The sequence below is a fragment of the Leopardus geoffroyi genome, chromosome C1, assembly GCF_018350155.1.
Source record: "Leopardus geoffroyi isolate Oge1 chromosome C1, O.geoffroyi_Oge1_pat1.0, whole genome shotgun sequence".
NCBI lineage: Eukaryota > Metazoa > Chordata > Mammalia > Carnivora > Felidae > Leopardus > Leopardus geoffroyi.
In genome coordinates this window covers 174410210-174433470 of record NC_059328.1, presented here as the reverse complement: position 1 = coordinate 174433470, position 23261 = coordinate 174410210, and the positions used below count along the sequence as shown (strand labels likewise).

General features: G+C 36.9%; 1 protein-coding gene and 1 long non-coding RNA gene across 4 annotated transcripts in view; both read left to right on the top strand.

Moving 5' to 3' along the window:
- The window catches only part of ZSWIM2 (zinc finger SWIM-type containing 2), a 33099-nt gene extending 17293 nt beyond the window's left edge, over positions 1-15806 (top strand). For 2 of the 3 annotated variants that reach the window (XM_045480450.1, XM_045480451.1), the window contains exons 5-9: positions 2598-2849; positions 6333-6417; positions 7350-7462; positions 13801-13954; positions 14911-15806. In XM_045480450.1, coding sequence (XP_045336406.1) covers positions 2598-2849; positions 6333-6417; positions 7350-7462; positions 13801-13954; positions 14911-15717 — 1411 coding nt within the window. In that variant the 3' untranslated portion in view covers positions 15718-15806. The remainder of the gene's footprint in view (positions 1-2597; positions 2850-6332; positions 6418-7349; positions 7463-13800; positions 13955-14910) is intronic. The other variant, XM_045480452.1, reaches the window with a different exon arrangement.
- Positions 15807-20686: 4880 nt separating this feature from the next.
- Positions 20687-23261, top strand: part of LOC123599193 — a 62559-nt gene continuing 59984 nt past the window's right edge. The window contains exon 1 of the long non-coding RNA XR_006713030.1: positions 20687-20783. This is a non-coding gene — a long non-coding RNA (uncharacterized LOC123599193). The remainder of the gene's footprint in view (positions 20784-23261) is intronic.

The following is a 23261-nucleotide window of genomic DNA, read 5'->3' as shown; positions in this document are numbered from 1 at the left end:
TGTAGATGGGCAGCATTAGTAGTCACACCAGATGTCTGCCCTCAGCCTGTCTGTTGGAGCTGCAGTCATGCTGAAGTGCAGAGTGCTCTCCTGTGTTGTCACCTGAGAGGGCTTCATTGGTAAATGGAGCCAGATGTCAGACTAGATGCCTACCTCCAGTCCATCTGTTGGGGCTGTTGTCACACCTGTCTGCAGGGTACTCTCTCTGCCTTGTCTCCTGAGAGGCTTTCATGGGTGGATGGGTCCAGAAGTCAGGCCCCATGCCTGCCCCCATTCTGTGTGCCCATGCTACAGTTGCACTGATTGACAGGGCAGTCTCTGAGCTTCCAACTGTAAGATTTGGCTTCTGGGACTGTGGGTGCACTGGTGTGTGTAGTTACCTTCTCCTCTCCCGAGAGCAGGAGTCGCTTTAGAGTGGTGCTGGTCCTTGCCAGGGCTGCCTACGGAGCATGTTAGGGCAAGAGCTGCTATGGGGGGACACCTACTGAGTGGGGCAAGTTGGTTGTCATGGATCCACATGATAATGTGAGGGCCAGAAGCACTGCAATAGCAAGATAGGTGGAAAGTGTTTAGCTGATTGCTACAAACATCCAGGTATCTAGCCTATGGGGCTGGGAAGAGGATAGAAATGGCACCTACCAGCTCTTTTGTTCTTGGGGTCTCTTAATGATCCTTGCCCTTCTAGGACATGTTCTGAAATTAGTAAATAATCTCCTTCATGTGTACCCCCTGGTGCTTTTCAAACTGCTGCTTTTATTACTATATCTGGGCTGGGTTATTTGTTATGCTGGCTCTTTAATGGCAGGGACTCAGTTTTCTATCACCCTCTGGCTCTCCTGGAGCTAGGCCCTGCTGGCAGTGTTAAGCCCCATTGGTTTTCAAAGCCAAATGTTATGGGGACTTGTCTTCCCAGTGCAGGTTCCCTGTGCCTGAGGTGCCTGGTGTGGGGTCTGATTCTCTCACTTCTCCATGCTTGTGTTGCCCTTCCCATTGTGGTTAACCTCCACATGGGTTTAGTTCTTGACCACGTCTCTGCTCCCCCTATACTTTTGAATGTTGCATTCTCTCTACGATGAACTGTGAAAAATATGTTCTGCCAGTCTTTGGTTGTTTCTGAGTTAATTGCACTGATGTAGCTGTTATCTCAGTGTGTCCATAGGACAACGTGACCTCAGGATTCTCCTACTTTGCCATCTTCCCAGTGTTCTACGTGTTTTTTTCCTTTGGTGATTTAAAGCTTATGAAAAAATTCTAATTTAATATGTTTGTAATTTCTTGTTAGGAGACATGTTGATAGAAAAACAATAAAAAGCTTTACGTATTGCTTAATTTATATTTAAATGGCCTTCTTTTGTTTCCTAACATATATGTTGTAACAGGTCCTGTTCTTATTCTAAATATTTCTAGGCTACAATATAAAGGGTGAAAATTAAAATCTAACTCCACTTTATTCCCTTCTCCCTTCTCCACTTTAAGCTATTAAGGTAGGATAATTTTCACATTTTTGTTTTATACCCATTGGCTCAGAGAAGTTACAAAGAATTTTCTGAGTAAAGATAGTACTTTAATATTCTAAAAATTCCTTTCAGTTTCAAATTCTACCTTTCAACCTAAGTAATTCAAATTTTTACCTATACACAAACATTTATTGAGAGTGTCATAGTCATACTATTCTTCAAGGCACTGTAAAGTTGGACTTGGATATTTGGGCAACCATTTGCTATTGAATTTTTCATTTTCTTACTCCTGATTATTTGCCAAAATTTTCATCCATGTAGTTTTTCATATAGCAGCTTCTTTTTTTTATTATTTTTTTTAATGTTTATTTATTATTGAGAGATACAGAGACAGAATGCGAGTAGGTTGGGGCAGAGAGAGAGGGAAGCACAGAATCTGAAGCAGGCTCCAGTCTCTGAGCTGTCAGCACAGAGCCTGACACGGGGCTCAAACTCACAGGCTGTGAGATCATGACCTGAGCCAAAGGCGGACACTCAACCGACTGAGCCACCCAGGCACCCCTCATATGGCAGCTTCTATTGCATATTTTTAAATTATTAACTGTTTCCCAAAATATTATTTCTCTCAGTAGATATTTTTCAGGTACTATCAAATATTGTGATTTCTAGAAAAATGAGGTGATACCCCTGCTCTCAGTGATGTCTTTCATTTAAAATTAATTACTATTGTTATAATTTTCTTTTTGGTCAAGATTATATTTATCCTGACTTTAAAAATGAAAAATACTGGAGTGCCTGAGTGGCTCTCTTAATCTCAGGGTTGTGGGTTTGAGCCCTAGGTTGGGTGTAGAGATTACTCAAAAATAAAATCTTAAAAAAAAAGAAAATGATGCAAAATTGTTTGCCACCATTTCATTGGAATGGGGGAGAATTTGTTAGGAATTCTAATGTATAGATTAAAGATGATAGATTAGGTAGGTGAATAAGATAGTGTTTATGTGTATAATCAAGCCGTATCTGGAAAATTGGTTCAGAATCTGTTTTTATAGGAAACAAAGATGGTAGCACAGAAAGTTTTATTTATATAAATACATATAACTTTGATGGATACAAATGGTAAACTCATTTTATTTCTAACAGGTTTGGCTGTGGCAATAGCCTTCATATAAAATGCATGAAGATCCTAGCTAATTATCAGGATATGATATCGAATGCTTCCATGTTGAAATGTCCTCTATGTAGGAAAGAGTTTGCACCAATAAAACTTATTTTAGAGGAATTCAAAAACTCTAGCAAACTTGTAACTGCAGCTGAAAAAGAGCGACTGGACAAACACCTTGGAATTCCCTGTAATAACTGTAAACAGTTTCCAATTGAGGGGAGATGTTATAAGTAAGTGTCATCAGTAAAATGATAAACATGTTTTCTAACTCTTTTTAACATTAGAAAACTTGAAGCATTAGAGTACTAGTCATTTAGGCTGGGTTCTTCCTTCTGTATGTAGTATGTTTGAGTAAGTGATGGTTGCTTATTTAGGATTTCCAGACTGGTGATCTGTGTCAGCCTAGTACCTCAAAAACTCATTGTTTTATTCCTTCACTTACACAAAGGTATTGGCTTTGCACTCCAGTCTAGATTGAGAGTCTGAAGTAGCATTCTGTCCTGGAAGCTCTGGACACAGGCTTGTTTCTTTGGCCTAAATGAGTTTCCAAATTCAGAACCCTCCACTTCCAGACCTCTCAGCTTCTGTAACTTTCTTTGAACCATCATTGATATTGCCAAAAACTTCTATAATTGAGCTAGAGGGATATTGACTAGATTGACTGAATATTTAATTGAGTTTCCTGAACTCCAAATTTCAACAAGTACATGTGTTTTTTGTTTCAATCCTATGCTTCAATGGCAATAAGATAATTATTAGAGAAAACAGTTTTTGTTACTTTTGTACTTAATCCCCAAACTTTCCCGCAATTGCCACACTAAAACATCAATTAATTGCTATGCTTGGGAATTGTGTTTTAATTAAAATTTTAGCTTAACTCTATGTGAAGAAAATATTTTTTTTCCAGTCTTCCTAGAAATACATTATGATGAGCCCAATTCATACATTTTTTAGAACCCTCTCATAAAATCATAAAACTGTTTTTAATCACTCCTGTCAGCAAATGGTAACTTTTCTGGTTTATAGTGTTTTAGTTCTTTGTTTTCCTTATGTGTCACATAGAAGAAAATCAACTGGATCACTGTAAGTAAGAGTCTTTACTGGAAAATGACTGGTCTGAGAAGACTCCAAAGGAACATTTTAACTTGAGAAAGAAGGTCAGAATTTTTGTGAAGGTTTAGCAGGTATTCAGCTAGCATCAGGAATGTTAGTTAAATAGGTTCCAGAAAAAGGAAGGACTTGATCTTCGGTATTAGTAACCATTGTTTTCAAGAGGTACAGATCCAAACAGTAAGAAGCTAAGATAACATGTGAAAGAGGGGGTTGGGAGGAACAGCTGTGAGAGATGAGGACATGAAGCAGACATGGTGTAAAATTCTCAGTCCTCGTTGTTGCCTGTTCCTCAAATTATTAGAGTGTGGCTTTTGTAGATAATTTCAAATCTTTCTTTTAAGTGTTTTGTTAATGGTAGTGCACTCTTTTCCTCTGAGTTTTCTGACTGCTCTGTCTTTGTGGATGATTCTTCACACTACCCCTTGTACAGGAGGAAAAAATTTTCTATACCTTTCTAGGTTCTTTCATCTGGTCTATTAATTAAACTGACGTAAGACAGATTAATAGCAGAAAAAGCAAATTTAAATTTGTTCATGCAGGAGCCTCACACTGACATGAAAGTTTCAAAGACAAGCAGTTAAGGCTTAGAAGCCATCCTGGGCTAAGGAGAAAGGGGTAGGGGTTCGTGTCTTCAAAGGGAAAGAGGACAATTTATGGGAAGATGGGAAAAACAAATGTCAAGCCATGGTGAGACAATAGGACACAGAGAGGAATTTGAACAAAGAGGTCCTGCTGAGCTCCCTCCAGTTTACCATACCTAGTACATACTCTTTCTAGTTATCTCTGGTGATAGCTCTCTTCCTGGACTGGGCCTCTATCTAAATTCCTTTAGGTAGTTGAGGGGGAGATAAAAAGCTCTTCCTGACTCTTTTTGGGCCTTGATTGACTTGAGCTCAAAGTAATCCACATGCCAAAGTGGCACATTCTGGGGAGACTTGTTCCAAATACAGGTCCACTGTTTTGCTCCCTGCTTACTGCCCTACACTTGGAGAATAATTTCTCCACTCTAGGTTTGGCTTACAATTACTTACCTCTGTATCAGTCCTGTCTTACAAATTAAAGAATTTATTTCAATATTTGTGACTTCACCTTCATTTCTTTCCCTCAGATACTGACATTTTAGTCATTAGCCTGAAAAACTATTCCCAGTAGTTTTAGTAATGTATTGAGTAGGAGACAAACTAGAAAGCTTTTCAGTTCCTTCTTCATTAGAGTTTCACAACAGAGCTACTTATCTTTTATGGAGTTAATTCTAAATACGTATATATATGTGTGTGTGTGTGTATATGTATATATATATATATATATATATATATGTATATGTATGTACATATGTATATATGTATACATATGTATATGTATACACACACACACACACACACACATATATATGTTGAAATATAGAGATACTTAATTTTTTCTTGCCTAGCAAAATTTGGTGTATCAAATAAAATGCTCCATTGCTATGATTGGTTAATGTTAAAATAATAACAATAATAAATTAGTGCATGCGCTTCTAAATGTTTAAAGGACATATTTTCCCAGATTTCTCATGGAAATAGTTTTCTAAAACTTTAATAACTTGCATAAGAAAATAAGTTTGTTTGATTACTGCCCAGAATATTATTTGTTTGGTAAATATTGCTGCAAGTAAATTAAAATTATGTATTTATTGCAAAATTTTTTATAAATGATGTAAGTTTGAGATTAAAGCTTTTGTGGAAAGTGAAGTTTCTGTTTATTTAATAACTTTTTATACATATAACTTTTTACATATTGTGAGAAAAAAGGGAATATAATTTTTATTTTTAAGAAGTATTCTGCTAAGCACAACTCTCACATTCTTGAAACAATTGGAAAACACTGGCTAATCAAACGATAGAATATCTAATAGGCTATAAATCCTATAGGAATTTAGATAAAGAAAGAAATGAAAATTAAGGTACTGTGGAAAGAAATCATGGAAGGATTGTGTGGTAGACAAAATAATGCCTTCCCAAATATGTCCACATTCTTATGCCCAGAACTTACCTAACATAGGGGAATTAAGGTTGCAGATGTAATTAAGATTGCTAAACACCTGACCTTGAAGTAAGAAGATTATTCTTGATTGCCTGGGCCCAATGTAATCACAAGTGTTCTTAAAAGTGGAAAGAGAGGCAAAAAAAGAGTCAGAGGGAGATGTGACTTTGGAAGAAAAGCCCAGAGAGACAAAGCATTGCTTGCTTTGAAGATAAAGGAAAGGACAACAAGCTAAGCCAAGGAATGTAGACAGCTTCTAGAAAATGGAAAGACCAAGGAAAGGGGTCCCCTTTAGAACCTCCAGAAACAAATGCAACCCTGTTGACCCTTTGATTTTGGTCCCTTGAGACCTATGTCAGTCTTCTATCCTACAAAACTATAAGATAATTAAGTTGTGTTGTTAAGCTGCTAAATTTGCTGTAATTGTTACAGTAGTGGTAGGAAGATAATAACAGGTGAGAAAAGATGGGCCTTGTCCTATCTGCCTAGTTCCCAGGAAATTTTAGCTGGAATTTTTCACCAAAACCATCAAAATAATTGGTTTTTTTCTTGTATGTCTTAATATTTTGCCTTTTTAGGTGTACCAAATGCATAGAATATCACTTATGCCAGGAATGTTTTGATAGTTGCTGCCATCTTTCTCATCCCTTTACATTTCGTGAGGTACAGTTTCCATCTTGAATTATATGGTGTTTGTATTTATCCTGTTGTAAATCTAAATAAAGTAAATCTAGGAATAATAATACATAACACTTTGGAATAGAGATGATTGTTTTTTAATAAAAACCTAAGACTATATTTTTAGGAGAATTCTTTTTCATAGAGATGTACAGTGCAACTAACTCTCACATTGGTAGTTTATAAAATCTAACAATAACAAACATCTGATGACATTACACATAAATCTTAAGTATAGGAATTACAGCCACTAAACTTGAAAATTCATTTTAAAAAAAGCTCAGCATTTCTAATTGGCATAACTTATTGACAACAACTTATGGTTTTAAATTTTCTTACATCAACAATAATGAAATTTTATTTCAATCCTTTATACCGTACACTTAGAAGTAAATGCCTCCTGATGTTGAATAATAATTCTACCTTCTACCTATTAGACAAGATAAAACATCCACAAAAAAATTACCATTATCGGGGCGCCTGGGTGGCGCAGTCGGTTAAGCGTCCGACTTCAGCCAGGTCACCATCTCGCGGTCCGTGAGTTCGAGCCCCGCGTCGGGCTCTGGGCTGATGGCTCAGAGCCTGGAGCCTGTTTCCGATTCTGTGTCTCCCTCTCTCTCTGCCCCTCCCCCGTTCATGCTCTGTCTCTCTCTGTCCCAAAAATAAATAAACGTTGAAAAAAAAAATTTAAAAAAAAAATTACCATTATTCATTAATATTCTTACCTTAAAAAGTAATGTTATTATAGTAGCTGTACAATAGTATATTAGACTCACTAATAATTTATAAATTTTTAATGTTAAAAATTTTTAAATGAATATTATTCACATTATGTTGTTAATAGGTGGCTGATTTTAATCCACAAAATTAAAAATTTCCATGATTCGCAAAGTAACATTTATTTTTACCTATTACAGAAGAGAAATCAAAGATGGAGATCACTAGAAACGAGATCAGATGAAACTGTAAAATATGTAGATATTAAAAATGAGACAGAAGAAAAGATGCCACATTTTCAAGGAAAGCAAGGGTAAGATTCTCAGTGAAGCTTACGTTTCTTTTGTGACTTGGCACATTTAAATAATGTTTCAGTTTGAATAAGTTTTATTCATTCCTTTATTCAGTAAATATCAATTATATCCTAGTTACATTGTTATGCAAGTAAAAAGGAAGGCTTTAGAGTCAGACTGCCTGAATCTAATCCTTGTACAACTATAAGTTGGCAGTGTGACTTTTGGGCTAGTTAACTACTTTGCTTCTCTTCCACATTTTTTTCATCTTTAAAATGCGGATGGGATGCCTGGGTGGCTTAATCAGTTGAATGTCTGACTTCAACTCAGGTCATGATCTTGTGGCTCGTGAGTTCGAGTCCCACATTAGGCTCTGTGCTGACAACTCAGAGCCTACTAGCCTACTTCAGATTCTGTGTCTCCCTCTCTCTCTGCTCCTGCTCTGCTCGTGCTCTGTCTCTCTCTCTCTCTCAAACATTAAAAAATAATAAATAAATAAATAAATAAATAAATAAATAAATAAATAAAATGTGGATAATTATAAAACCAGCCTCATAGGAATTTTGTGAATATAAAATGATTCAGACACACAGCAAATACTCAAATAATGTCTGTTATTATTAATACTACCAGAGATTCTACTAGGCATTAGGGATATAGTAGTTTCCTCAGTAAATAATTGATCATCTAAGTAAATGTAAAATTAAAAATGACATAAGTTATTAAAAAAATACAGGGGGATTTGATACTTGTTTTGAAGCGATTGATCTCTAGGGGAAGGAAGTCTTTTCTGCCTCACTCCCCCACTGTTTCTCCCTCATGGAGGAAAAATGCTGAGTGGATTGGTTGTATTTCACAACCTTGATTGAGCTGTTTATTAGTGGACAGGCCTTCAAATTTTTTGTCATATTCCTTACTAAAGAAAATTAAATATACTGTGTATTATTAACACATTAGCTATAAAAATATACAAAAGAAATAATTTTGAAAGGATATGGGATAAAATTAGTTTTTAAAAATAACTTCAGGGGCACCTGGGTGACTCAGTCAGTTAAGTGTCTGACTCGATTTCGGCTCAGGTCATGATCTCACAGTCATGAGATGGATCCCCATGTTGGGCTCTGCACTTAATGTGGGGCCTGCTTAAGATTCTCTCCCTCTGCAGCTCCTCCACTTGCACTCTCTCTCTGAGTAAATAAATAAATAAATAAATAAAGTCCCTTTATTAGTAATAATAATAATTTTAGTGAATTATCCACATAAAAATTGTCCTTACTCTCATTAACACAAAAACACACATACATTTCTGTCCAATCCAGTGGATATTTACCCATGTCCTGTGGGTGCTTCAGACACTTTGTAGACCACAGCTCTTATGAAGCATAAAATAACTTGTGGGTATATAATAAGCCTATACTAAGGCTCTCCATCTCCATTTCCTCTGGCTCTGGCTAGGTTCCTAGGCTCTGGCTATTACACTTCAACCTATTTGGATAATAAATTGTATAACTAAATGTGTTGAAGATATTGTAGGTAGAGACAAGAGAACATTAAGGTAGAGAAACATTCTAGGCAGAGAAAGTGGATTAAATAAAAGGAGAGAGTTTCAAGATAAGGAATACTCACCACATTAAATAATAAAAATACACAGGTATTTTTTTTTAGTTGACAATCACAGGTATTTTTTTTAGTTGACAATTAGATGATCTTGGTAAAAGCAGTTTCTGCAATATTATGGAAATATATCTGTAGAGTGATAAGAAACACAATAGAACATAGCATGCAACCCATGAATCAATGAGTAATTTTGACTTTCAAGTCTTATTATTTAAGAAATACATTTCTAAATTTTAATTCCAGTATAATTGACATACAGTGTTATATTAGTTTCAGGTACACAATAGAGTGATTCAACAATTCTACATATAACTCAGTTCTCATCCTGATAACTGTACTCAATCCTCTTCACATACTTCATGCATCCCCCACCCACCTCCCCTTTAGTAACCACCAATTTGTTCTCTATAGTTAAGAGTTTTTTGAGGTGCCAGGGTGCCTCAGTTAGTTTAGTGCCCAACTCTTGATTTTGGCTCAGGTCATTATCTCATGGTTCATAAGTTCAAGCCCCATGCTGGGGGAGCCTGCTTGGAACTCTCTCTCTCTCTCCCTGTCTCTCTGCCCTTCCCCTACTCTCATTCTGTCTCTCTCTTTCTCCCTCTCTCTCTCTCTCTCTCTCTGTCTCTGTCTCTATCTCTCTCTCTCTCAAAATAAGTAAATACTTAAAAAAAAAAGAGAGTTTTTTGGCTTGTCTCTTTTATTCTTTGTTTTGTTTCTTAAATTCCACATATGAGTGAAATCATATGGTATTTGTCTTTTTCTGACTGACTTATTTCACTTAACATTATACCCTCTACATCCCATGTTGTCATAAATGGCAAGATTTCATTCGTTTTTATGGCTGAGTAATATTCCAGTGTGTGTGTGTATACTTCTTTTTTGTCCATTCATCTATCTTCTTTGTCCACTCATCTATCAGTGGACATTTGGGTTGTTTCCATAATTTGGCTATTGTGTATAATGCTGCAATAAACATAGGGGCACATATATTCTCTCAAATTAGTGTTTTCATATTCTTTGGGTAATACCCAGTAGTGTGATTACTGGATCATAGAGTACTTCTATTTTTAATTTTTTGAGGAACCTCCATATTGTCTTCAATAATGGGGCCATACCAGTTTGCATTCCCACCAATAGTACAAGAGGGTTCCTTTTTTGTCCACATTCTCACCAACACATGTTGTTGCTTGTATTTTTTATTTTAGCCATTCTGGAAGGTGTGAGGTGATATCTTATTGTGATTCCCTGATGATTAGTGATGTTGAGCATCTTTCCATGTGTCTGTTGACCATCTGTAAGTCTTCACTGAAGAAATGTCTGTTCACGTCCTCTGCCCACTTTTAATTAGATTATTTGATTCGTGTTGAGTTTTGTAAGTTCTTTATACATTTTAGATGCTAACCACTTGTCAGATAAGTCATTTGTAAATATCTTCTCCCATTCAGTAGGTTGGCTTTTAGTTTTGTTTGTTGTTTACTTTGCTGTGCAGAAGTTTTTTTTATTCTTATTTTGATGTAGTCCTAATAGGTTTTTTGTCTTTTTTTTCTTTTTTTGCTTTTGCTTCTCTTTCCTCAAGAGACATAGCTAGAAAGATGTTCTTATGGCTGATATTTGAAGAGTTACTGCCTGTGCTCTCTTCTATGATTTTTATGGTTTCAGGTCTCGCATTTAGGTCTGCAATCCATTTTGAGTTGATATTTGTATATGATGTAAGAGAGTGGTCCAGTTTCATTCTTTTGCATATAACTGTGCAGCTGTCCACAAACCATTTATTGAAGATACTTTTCTTCCATTGCATATTCTTGCCTCCTTTGTTGACGATTAATTGGCCATATAATTGTGGGTTTATTTTTGGACTTTCTGTTCTGCTCCATTGATCTATATGTCTGTTTTCCTGCCAGTACCATACTGTTTTGATTACTACAGCTTTGTAATACAACTTGAAATCTGGAATTGTGATACCTCCAGCTTTGTTTTTCTTTTTCAAGAGGTCTTTGACTATTCAGGGTCTTTTGTGATTCCATACAAATTTTAGGATTGTTCTAGTTCTGTGAAAAATGCTGTTGGTAGTTTTTTTTTTAAGTTTATTTATTTATTTTGAGAGAGAGAGAGAGAGAGCGCCTGCATGAAAGTGGGGGAAGGGCAGAAAGAGAGACAGAGGATCTGAAGCAGGCTCTGTGCTGACAGCAGAGAGCCCAGTGTGGGGCTCAAACCTACGAACCATGAGATCATGACCTTAGCTAAAGTCAGATGCTTAACTGACTGAGCCACCCAGGTGCCCCTGTTAGTATTTGTATAGAGATTGCATTAAAGCTGTAGATTGCTTTGGGTAGTATTGACATTTTAACAATTTTTTTTTTCAATCCATGAGCATGGGATGTTTTCCCATTTGAGTGTTGGCACTGCACTTGTTCCCACACATGTCTGTGTATCTAGACTGGGGGCTAGGGGAGGGAAATGGTGCCCACCAGCTATTTGGTTCTTGGAATTATCTCCCAAAGATTGCTTCCTCTCCAGCACATACTCTGAGATTTGCAAATACATCTCCTTCCTGTATATCCCAGGCATTTTTTAAACTGCCGTTTCTATGCTGATCTCAGTGGGGCTGTTTGTTTTGCTCTTTTAGGGTGGAGACTCAGTTTCTTATCCCTCTGGCTCTCCCAGAGCCAACCCTTTTGATTTTTAAAGTTCCAGTTGTTAAGCCCCACTGGTTATAAGAATGCACAAAGTTAGGCCCCTCTAGTTTTCATAGCTAAATGTTATGGGGATTCGTCTTCCCAGTGCAGATTCCCCGTGCCTGAAGTGCCTGGTTTGGGGTCTGGTCCTCCCCCCTTTCCACACTAATGGCATCTCTCCCCATTCTGGACAGTACCACAGGTCAGTTTGGCTCCCAACTGCATCTCCACCCTCCTTACCTTCTTTGATGTAGACTCTTCCCTACATTTAGCTGTGAACAGTCTGTTCTTCCAGTCTTCATGTCATTTTTTGGGTTATTTAACCTGATGTGAGTGTTATGTAGGTGTACAAATGGGACAAGGTGATCCTAAGATACTCCTACTCTGCCATCTTCCCCAGAAGTGTGGAAATACATTTTGTAAGGATATAGTTGTCATACTGACTCCTCTGATGGATCTGGCAAAGTAAATTGAAAACCTTCTGGAAAAAAATTCACCATTCTAGATGCCATTAAGAACATTATTCATGGGGAGAGGTCATAATATTAACATTAACAAGAGTTTGGAAGAAGTTGATTCCAACCCTCATGGATGATTTTGAGGGGTTCACTATGTCAGTGGAGGAAGTAACTGCAGATATGGTGGAAATAGCAAGGGAAATAGAATTAGAAGTGGAGCCTGAGTATATGACTGAATTGCTGCAATCTCATGATAAAACTTAAATAGGTGAGGGGTTGCTTCCTATGGATGAGCAAAGAAAGTGGTTTCTTGAGAGAGAATCTATTCCTGGTGAAGATGCTGTAAAGATTGTTGGAATGACAACAAAGGATTTAAAATATTATATCAACTTAGTTAATAAAGCAGCTGTAGGGTTTAAGAGTATTGATTAATTTTGAAATAAGTTCTTCTGTGGGTAAACTGCAATCAAGCAGTATCACATGTTACAGAAAAATCATCCATGGAAGGAAGTGTCAGTTGATGAGGCAAACTTCATTGTTACCTTGTTTTTAAAAATTGTCTCAGCCGTTCCAACCTTCAGCAACCAGCACCCTGATCAGTCAGCAGTCTTTAACATTGAGACAAGACCAGCAAAATATTATAATGCACTGACAGCTCAAATAATGTTAGCATTTTTAACAGTAAGGCATTTTTTAGTTCAAGTATGTACATTGCTTTCTCAAACATAGTATTATCGCACACTTAATAGATTACAGTATAATGTAAACATAACTTTTATGTGCACTGAAAACCAAAAAATTCATTTGACTTGCTTTACTGTGGTTCTCACTTTATTGTGGTGGTCTGGAACCAAACCCACAATATCTCCAAGGTATGCCTGTATTTGAACTATTTTCTGAATGACTTTTGAATAATAGGAATGTGCTAACCTTTAGCTAAGTTGTGTTTTTAAATGTTTATCTGTGTCATCAGTTGGTAATGGCATCAAATAGCAGTTAATTTACATTGATCTGAGTTATGTTGGTTCGAACTTCTGGTACAAAAATGGGTTTGGTACTTTTAGAGTCACATTAACATAGTCTAACAATACTAAAGTAGTAAACATATCCCAAGGGAAAATGAGTTTCCTCCTAGATTCGTATCTACCAATTTATCATAGTAGCCTGAAATATTTAATGTGGCTTACTGTGCCCCTTACTTCCTACCAGATGGCAGAGTGAATTGGATTGTATTTTTCTAAACACAAGGTGTATGTATTGGCTCAGACTGAAATAATTTGAGTATATGTTTCTTATTAAAATTTTGTTCTTGTTGCATATACATTAAAAAGGGCAAATCAAAAAATTTCAGGTTAGGGTTTTTATTTGAAATGACTAAATTAAATTTTGTTATTTATGAAGTTGATGTTGAAGTTGGACCTATCTTGTTCAGCATCAATATAGTAGATTTTTTAACTTTATAGTGTATGAGATTTATTACCTTCAGTTCAAGAAAATATTGGATTCGTTTACATTATTTATATGGAGGTAATTTACCTGTGCTATTGACTACTTCCTGATCTATAATCACATATAAACATTAATATCTTTCTGCTCATTCTCATTCAGCCAAGTTTACACACCAAAACAAGTGGTAAAGTCACTGCCTCTCTTACTGATTACAAAGACTAGTAAGCTGCTTGCTCCAGGCTACCAGTGTCGACTTTGTTTGAAGGCATTTTGTCTTGGTCAACATACAAGATTGCTACCATGTGCTCACAAGGTAGAAGTCACATCATTTTAGTTTGTCTTTCCTTGTAGGGCCAGTGTTTATAAATGAATTGACAGTTTAAGTTTCTCCTGTCACTTTTTAGTTATATCATGTGCAGAGATGTTCATATTGAACAGTGTATGGTAGAAGAGCCCCAGCAGAGACCATTGAGAAGGCAGCTCTGTCCCCTGTGGATGGATTTTTGTTGATTAGGACTCATTTCTGTATATGCTATGCAGAAAAGATAAATGGCTCTTCAAGTTAGATTATTTTATCTTACTTCAGTTACTTGCAGAAAGAAAAAGCTTATAGAATATTAACTTAACGTGTTTTGTGATTCTTTGGATGAAACAGATGCTTAATTTGACATAGTTTTTATTTCAAATGAATTCACTAGAATTAAAGTCTAATGTTGTTTGATCATTATATATTTGGTAACCAGGTTTTTTCTGAAATAAAGTTACTGTAAATATTTATAGCTTTAGAGTCACCTTTATTTAAAATGTCTGATAGGTTTTTTCTTCCCAAGAATGTGATTTATTTTTATATCTTTTTATATCTTGTATTTTACCATTTTATATCTTACCATTACCAGATCTATTTTATATCTTACCATTACCAGATCTATTTCCAAGTCTAGTTGGTTATGCCTATTTTTATTATTTAATACATGTCATTCATTAGAAAGCAACAGTGAAATTGATGACTTAAGTAGTAAGATTTCATGAGATTACAAAAAAAAAATCCATAGAAGGATTTCCATTTTAATGTTGAAAATAGACATCAGTCCATAACCAATTCAGTTTTACTCTTCAAAATATTTCCATAAAACTTGATAAATTATAGTTATCTTCCATTTTGCTAGTTTTAATAATAACATAATAATGAAACCTGGAGAAATTTGCATAGATAATGTACATTATAAACAAGACAATTATATCTCTAATTAATTCGTAATTTTTTTTTAGTTTCATAGGAAATGTATTGACAGTTGGTTATTATACAAGTGCAATTCATGCCCTATTGATGGACAAGTTATATATAACCCTTTAATCTGGAAAGATACAGCAGTAAATGGACACACACATCAGTCCATTTCAAACACAAACATCACTCATCTGTCAAAACAGGAAGAACCAGAACTTTTCATTCCCGGTACTGGATTAGTCTTAAAACAAAATAGACTTGAAATTTTACCTAGCATACCTCAACATGATTCTGAAAAGTCGAATACACCTGAAAGTCCAACAGATACCTATCAGAATATAACAATAGATGATCTATTCTCCATCAAGTTAGATGATTCAAACTCAAGAAGATTAATCTATGAATATAAAATTAGCCAACATTTCCCCAAGTATCTTCAAGATTCACTCACTGAACACATTGGAAAAATGTCATCTCAAGCATTTCTTCCTTCCATTACTAACAAGAATATTATATGTCTCACTGCAATGGAAAGCCCATGTATCAGTGAAAAATGGCACACTGGTCAAAGCCAGAAGATGGCCAAGGACTGTAAACATATTAACCATAATCCAAAGAAGACTCTTGGTACTAGAATAAAAGATAAGAAGAGATCAAATACTTCACTACAAGAAGATTTAAATCTTATTGTCAGTTGGGGTACAAGTAAACTTAGTTTGTCTAAAAGATATAATAATTATATGAGAAAAGTTAGACAAAAATGTAATCTGTCAAGAAGGCCTGTATCTCACCCTTTAAATACAAAAAGTACTGAGCTATCTTTAATATTGGAAGGAGTTCAGTTATGAAAATGCATGTTTTATCAACATCAGAAAATGTTTGAATATTGAACATAAAAATGTTTCATTTGTAGAACATAAACATCGTATACTCTTGACAAATGTGTATAGAATTCTTTGTCATTTTGCCTATTTGTCTGAATGACTAGCTACACTTAAATGACCCCATTCCTTATAAGACTTAAATCATTAGGTGCTTTGATCAATATGTTCAGGATGTTAATTATGAATAATTTTTAAAAATTTTATTTCATACTGATTAAAATAACTATTTTTACTTAAATTAAGGAAATAGATTTTCCTTGCATGGAGCCACTGTTTTTAAACATTGAACTTGATACATGTAACATGGAAGGATTCTTTCTAGGTCTTTGTGTATTTTTTGTATTTTAATATTCATACAAACCTATAGGAATATTCACACAAACCTATAAGAAAATCCAGATGGTAGTTGTCTCTTTCACTTTATATCCATAAAGGTATTTTTTTATACGTGAAAGTAAAATAAAATATAGTGCTGTAAGTTATGCCACATTTACAATGGTTTCACTTATTTCAAGAAACTTATAAGTACTACCAAATTTCTTGATACAATCAGTATTAAAGGATCTGTTTTTTTTAAACCAGCCCCATTTCCAAAATAATGAACTATTGTTTCAAAATATTCACTTGAAAAATATAACCCTTAGATTCTTATTTTGCTTATTTTTAAAAAATTTATGGCTCAGTATCTTTTCAAATTTTTGTATTAAAATATTGATGTTATTTCATTGACTTTTATTATCTATGACAAGGAAAAAAACCTCACATAATATTTTTGTCACAGTGTTAATGGAATACATAGTTCTATGAAACAGATCTTGAAGACATCAAGCAGAAAAAGTTCTTTGAAATAGCATTGAATTTAAAGAAATGACTAAATTGAAGTTAATCACAGACAGAAATCACTAAAATGTAGTTCAGAAATAGTAACCGAGAGTTCATTAGACCATGAGCTACATTTTTAAATGAATGGAAAATTTGGTTCATTTTTGATATGTAAATGGAGGACCAAATACATTTGTCAGCAATCACAAATTTTATCAGCCTTTTTTTTTTCCTTTGGTAAGTTAAGGTGAAGCAAACTGCAAAATAACTTTCCAATTAATCAAATATTATTTATGTTCTAATTGATATTCTTTTTAAAAGAATTCTTCCAAAAGGAAAAGGAAAGAAAATGCTTTGGAAAGCAAAGTATATGAAAGAGATATAAAAGAACCATAAGAAATTGGGATGTTAGTAAAGAAAAAAAAAGATTTATTATTTAGTTTAAAGAAAGATATACTATGGACACTATTCCTATACTAGTCAAACTTATCATGATCATTCTGCAATTATTTGAGTTTTTATTATTGCAGTAGTATACTATACATAAAATACTACACCCATGATTTTGAAAGGAGAGTAGATAACTACTGGAATAAAAATTTCTTAGGTTATGAGCAAGCTTTGCCCTGAAAGAGTTAGGGATATGAATTAGGTGACAAAGCGGAAGAGGATAAATAGTTCTCTGGTTTGTTATTAGACAAAATGAATTTCATAGAAGATGTCTGATTTCTAAGAAAAGAGGTAATCCTATTTATGAAGAAGAAGATATGGCCTGAGATCAAGGGTAGCGATGAATGACCTAACAGCCTGGTCAGGGACCTAGAAGAAGAAACATTGAAAGATTGCAGACAAGCAGGCTAGGTGCGGATGGACATATGGGTGAGGGTCCTGCCGAAAGCTCCACCCACTGGGAGAATTTTCTCTTACCACTGCCTTTAAAGGCTACTCCTAGTGAGGCTACAGGGCAGTTGGCCATCCATTTTCAGTTTTCACCTACATATCCAGCCAACCCATCCAGAAGCCGAGACCACATTTTTTTCTCTGTCAGTCAGTCATAGGTTATTAACCAAAGGAAGGACACTGGTCCAACATTAATACTGATGAATGACATGGCAGTCTGGGCTCTCTGCTGATGCAGCTTGCCTTCTGATACTGCTAAAGTTATCTGGATGTAGTGCTTCCACATGATGATGGTTTGCTGCTGCACCCAACCAACTTTATGACATGATGGCCCTAATAGACTCCAGCTCATGATGGGCATTTATGGATACATGATCAATCAAGTAGAATACCATGGTCAGGGGCTCCTCCACCAGAGCATGCCATGAATTGTTTTTCAAAAGGCAAATTTTATGGCCTTGCTCCAAAACCTCAGAAACCGTATGTGATTCCCCTATACGTGGGCTTGCCACAAGCTCCACTGGTCATGTTACTTGTCATCAATACTTCTAATATTATAGGGCCTTCCAGGTTGTATGGCCAGAGCAGCATTATTGCTTATACCACAATCTAGACCTGTGGCAGAGCTCTTGTGTGCCCCACGTGCCACCAAAGCTAGCAGCCATTAGTGTCAGCCATATGGGCCACAGCAGTATTCCCAGATGTGGGATAATGGCATATACTGCTCCATAACTCAGAGATACCAACCAGGTGTTAAACTTCCTTTTCTGTTGTGGGGAGTGCAAGATGTGATCATTTGTCTTTTATTTTGGAGTGGATATCTGGCATGCCTCTGTCCACAGAAACCCCCAAAATTTTACTAATGAGAAGTCCCTGAATCTCTGGAGCACGATGTGTCTACCAAGGGGCAGGGTCAGATTTCCTGGCTACTAGTTTGAAATTTCCACTTGTTACAATGATTTCATCTACCTGGATTTTGACATTTAAGTGCTACCACTTGGCCTTTATTTAGATCCAGTCACCACCACCACCACCCCCCGTGATATCCATGAGCCTATTAGTAAGGGCCTTTCCTACTCTCAGCCCTAGGTTATAGAAGAGACCTACCACTGAACTTTTAGTGATTCTGGTGCTCAAAGCAGAACAGTTTATAACTTTGGTTAATGGTATATTTTGCAGGCCTTTGATGGTGGGGCTTTTGGCCTTACAAAGTGTATTTACTCCAGCATGCTGACTTCCATGGGTTTTTAAATCCCTTGGTCTACTGTTTGCTATGGTGTTCTGGTATTTCAACTTAGCATTGGGCATTGCTTTTTCCACGTCTCTATGAGTCATCTCCATAGTGAATACACCATCACCTGTAGTCCTCACCAAGCTGATTAACCCAATATCCCTAGAAAGTTTGCAAGTTAATGAACTCACCCTGCCCTATCATATATTCTGGTCCCCTTGATTAAGCACTCAGATTTCAGACCCACAGATTCTCCTCCAGTACACAATGTCTAGGTCTTACATATTCTTTAGGATATTAGGCCTTATTAGCACCAGCATATTCCTGAGTTCTTCTGTGACTTAACCTTAATTATATGCCTAGTGGCCATAAAAATGTAAGGTCAGATTCTGGAGGGGGGCAAATGATGTTTTGTGGGGAGAGGACTCTGCATTGCCTTCAAGTAAGGGGGGTGGGCAGGCTAGCTCTTTAAGAGAAAGGGTTGGCTTACTTTAGCATTTGCAGAGAGTTCAGAAGATTCAAGTGGTTCCAAATGTACAGGGTCATCCACCCAAATGTTCTCTTCCCAAATGTTAGGATCCCATTCTTCTCCAACCAGACCCTGATCTTATCATAATTAACCTGCCTTGATTGGGCATTTAATCTAATCTGGAGTTCTACCACTCCATTAACTCCTGATCCTCAGTATTTCCTCTGCTTCCCTGCAGGAGAGTGTTTTTGTAAGCTACCAGGAAGGTCTGTTGGCTTTCACACTTGGAGTTGCATTGTGAATATCTTTTTCTAGGGGAGTGGTGGGCTTGACAATAGCCATCCATTCTCATTGTCCTAATAATTAGTTTCTCCAGTACTTCTCAAAGGTCTGATTCTTTTTTTTTTTTTTAACATTTATTTATTTTTGAGACAGAGAGAGAGAGAGAGCATGAATAGGGGAGGGTCAGAGAAAGAAGGAGACACAGAATCCAAAACAGGCTCCAGGCTCTGAGCTGTCAGCCCAGAGCCTGACGCGGGGCTCAAACCCACGGACCGTGAGATCATGACCTGAGCGAAGTCGGACGCTTAACCGACCGAGCCACCCAGGCGCCCCAGGTCTGATTCTTTATGCAAGGAATATTTTCCTACCCCAGGGGTATACTCTCATACCTCACCAACAAAGAGAATTTTAATAATTGGGCATACACCTTCTGCCCAGGATGTCTGTGTTCCCCTTACCAATGACAGGGTCCTCATTGCAAGCTGGGCTGGAAATGATTCATCTCTCAAATCCCAATATTTCATCTAATTTCTCCTACCCCTCCCATTGCCAACTGGCAAAGGTTATTTCCTCCAAAAGCAAATGTTTAAATAGAAATCGGTATGCAAGCTGTTCATTAACTATCAACACCTGTGGAAAGGAGGAACATGAGCCTGTCTTTATTTGAAATTTTGATGTTCATCATCTCTCCTTACCCTGGTCCCTTTTCTGGGGAAATAAAACCAACTTTGTCAGAGGGAGAAGCAGAACTGTAAAGACTTGTTCATACTCCCGCCACAATCAGTCATGGGATATAGGCCATTATCTTGGGTGTGCTCTTGGCCCAGGTAATGCTCTGCAGCTGAGGCAGACGCTAAAAGAAGCAGACGGCTGCAGGCTGTTAGCAGATTGCACGCTCAGGAGCCAAGACAAGTCCTTTTTTGAAGGCCGATCTGGGCAATGCATCTCCAGTTTACTGTAGGCATAGAGAAAATTACTGAATTAAAGAGACGTTTAGAAGGTGATTGATAAGAAAAAGGAGGAAACAGAAGTCTAAACAAACTTTTTTCTGTGGTAGCTATTACTTGTGCTCAGAGATATCTGGTTCCTTTCTGGCCATTTACTACACTTCCTAGCCCCTTTGTAGTTAGGTTGAACTCTGTGACTAGTTCAGACTAAGGAAACGTAAGAAAAAGTGAAGGCTGTCACTTCCTGCTAGAGACTGTGAAAAGCTCCTCCGCTGTCCAGCCTCTCTTCTGCAGCCACAGTACTTGCAGAGCCACAGAAAATTTGTTCTAGGTGGTACAGCAACAAAAGAGCGGAGCGTCCAACAGCTCGAACCCTGAGGTAAGCACTTAAACATAAGTTTGGAGGTCAGAGGAAGTTTGGGGTGAAAATACAAATTTAAGGGGCATAGGCATGCTGATGGAACCTACATGAATAAATATCAGCCAAGGAGTGAATACAGCATAAATACATGACACTGGACAGAGCTGGGAAGAATGCTAACATTAAAACTCAGGAGAATAGACTAGCAAAGGAGGCTGAAAAAGAGTAGGAAATGTTCTAATGTGGTATCTAACAATATAACTATTCTATCTTCATATAACTTTTGGTGACTCTATGAAATTACTTAATTCTTCCCTCCCCCCCCCCCCTTAAAATATAAGATATTTGGGGCAAGGACCTTGTTGTCTTGCTTACTGCTGTATGCTTAGCATACAGTGCTTGATAAACATGGGTATTCTATAATATTTGTTGAACTACTGAATTATGAAGACAAGTGACCAGATAGGAGGGAGGCAAAAAGAAAAAAATATGTGGTATTAGAAAACCAAAGAAGGAAATCTAGTCAATTAGTAGGTATTGGTCAGGTAAGATCAGGACTAAAAAATGTAATTTTGCTTTAGCAATAAGGAGAATGTTAGTGAACTTAGCTAGGAGAGTTTTGGTGGGGTGGTGGGAGCAAAGTCCAGATTGGATTGGGTTGAAGAGAAAACAGCAGGTGTGGGCATGGAAACAGGGAATGTATACAACTCAAGACAAGAGATTATGAATGAGAGAAGAACAAAAAGTAACTGGAAGGAGATGTTTGTTTCAAGGTTTTTTTTTAAGCTATGACTTAAAACTATTTAAATGTCATTAAAAATACATCTGGTGTGTGTGATAATTGATAGCAGACAGATAAAGCTGGTGTGTATGATAGCTGATAAGGACAGAAGGATCTAGAGCATAGATGTCAGGATAGCCTATAGTGGGATGCAGGGACATATCCACTATAACTGAAGGGAGCAGTGCCTAATATAGATGTAGATAGGTTTAGATGCAAAAGGTGGGGAAATTGCAGTCTAGGTCAGCAGAGAATAAAGGAGTGGTTTAAGGTTATTGGAAAAGAATTAAAGAAACTATTTTATTGAGAGAAATGGAAAGTGAACTGGTGAAGGATGATAGCAATTCAGGCAATTTTAAGTTCTTTTAAGTTTGCTGGCTATACATTTATACAGTGCTACCAATCTGACTCATTTGGATGATGTTTAGCAAGCACAATGCAGTCTATGTGTAACCAGAGAAGTTGAAGGGTTGAATTCATCATGGTTTGCATCTCAGTAGGCAGTTCCAATTAAAGGAAAAGGGGCAAACAAGTTTGAGGCCTCAGCAAGGGAGAGATCAAAGAGACTCAAAATCTGAACAAATTAGAAGAGACTGTAGGAAAAGGCTGACTCAAGACAAGATAAATAAGTGAAATGAATTGGAAGACTAAGACTGGTCAAACAGCAGTTCTTAGGCAGACAAGCTGCAAAAACAGGAAGTTTGGGTCAGAGAAAGTGATACCTGAAGAAGAGACTTCAGAAGGAGGCAGGTTTCAGTGAGGTTCCAGGTATGGCCATAGGTTGGTGGAGGCGACAAAAAGAACCTGCAAGAATGAAAACAGGAAGGAAGAATGAGACGCAATGGCAATAACTGGGTCAACCTCCTAGACATTAACATCCTCCTTGATAAGAGGAGTTAGGGAGGAAAGAAAGTTCATAAATCTGTTGTCAAAAATCCTCAGTAGGGGAGTGTCTACAAGGTCTACAAAGGAGGGACTGTGTATAAAAGAAGAGAAATCAAGAAATGGTAAACCTTCAAGGGAACTGGCATTTTTTTTCCAATATATGAAATTTATTGTCAAATTGGTTTCCATACAACACCCAGTGCTCATCCCAAAAGGTGCCCTCCTCAATACCCATCACCCAACCTCCCCTCCCTCCCACACCCATCAACCCTCAGTTTGTTCTTAGTTTTTAAGAGTCTCTTATGCTTTGGCTCTCTCCCACTCTAACCTCTTTTTTTTTTCCTCCCCCTCCCCCATGGGTTTCTGTTAAGTTTCTCAGGATCCACCTAAGAGTGAAAACATATGGTATCTGTCTTTCTCTGTATGGCTTATTTCACTTAGCATCACACTCTCCAGTTCCATCCATGTTGCTACAAAGGGCCATATTTCATTCTTTCTCATTGCCACGTAGTACTCCATTGTGTATATAAACCACAATTTCTTTATCCATTCATCAGTTGATGGACATTTAGGCTCTTTCCATAATTTGGCTATTGTTGAGAGTGCTGCTGTAACATTGGGGTACAAGAGCCCCTATGCATCAGTACTCCTGTATCCCTTGGGTAAATTCCTAGCAGTGCTATTGCTGGGTCATAGGGTGGGTCTATTTTTAATTTTTTAAGGAACCTCCACACTGTTTTCCAGAGTGGCTGCACCAATTTGCATTCCCACCAACAGTGCAAGAGGGTTCCCGTTTCTCCACAACCGCTCCAGCATCTATAGTCCCCTGA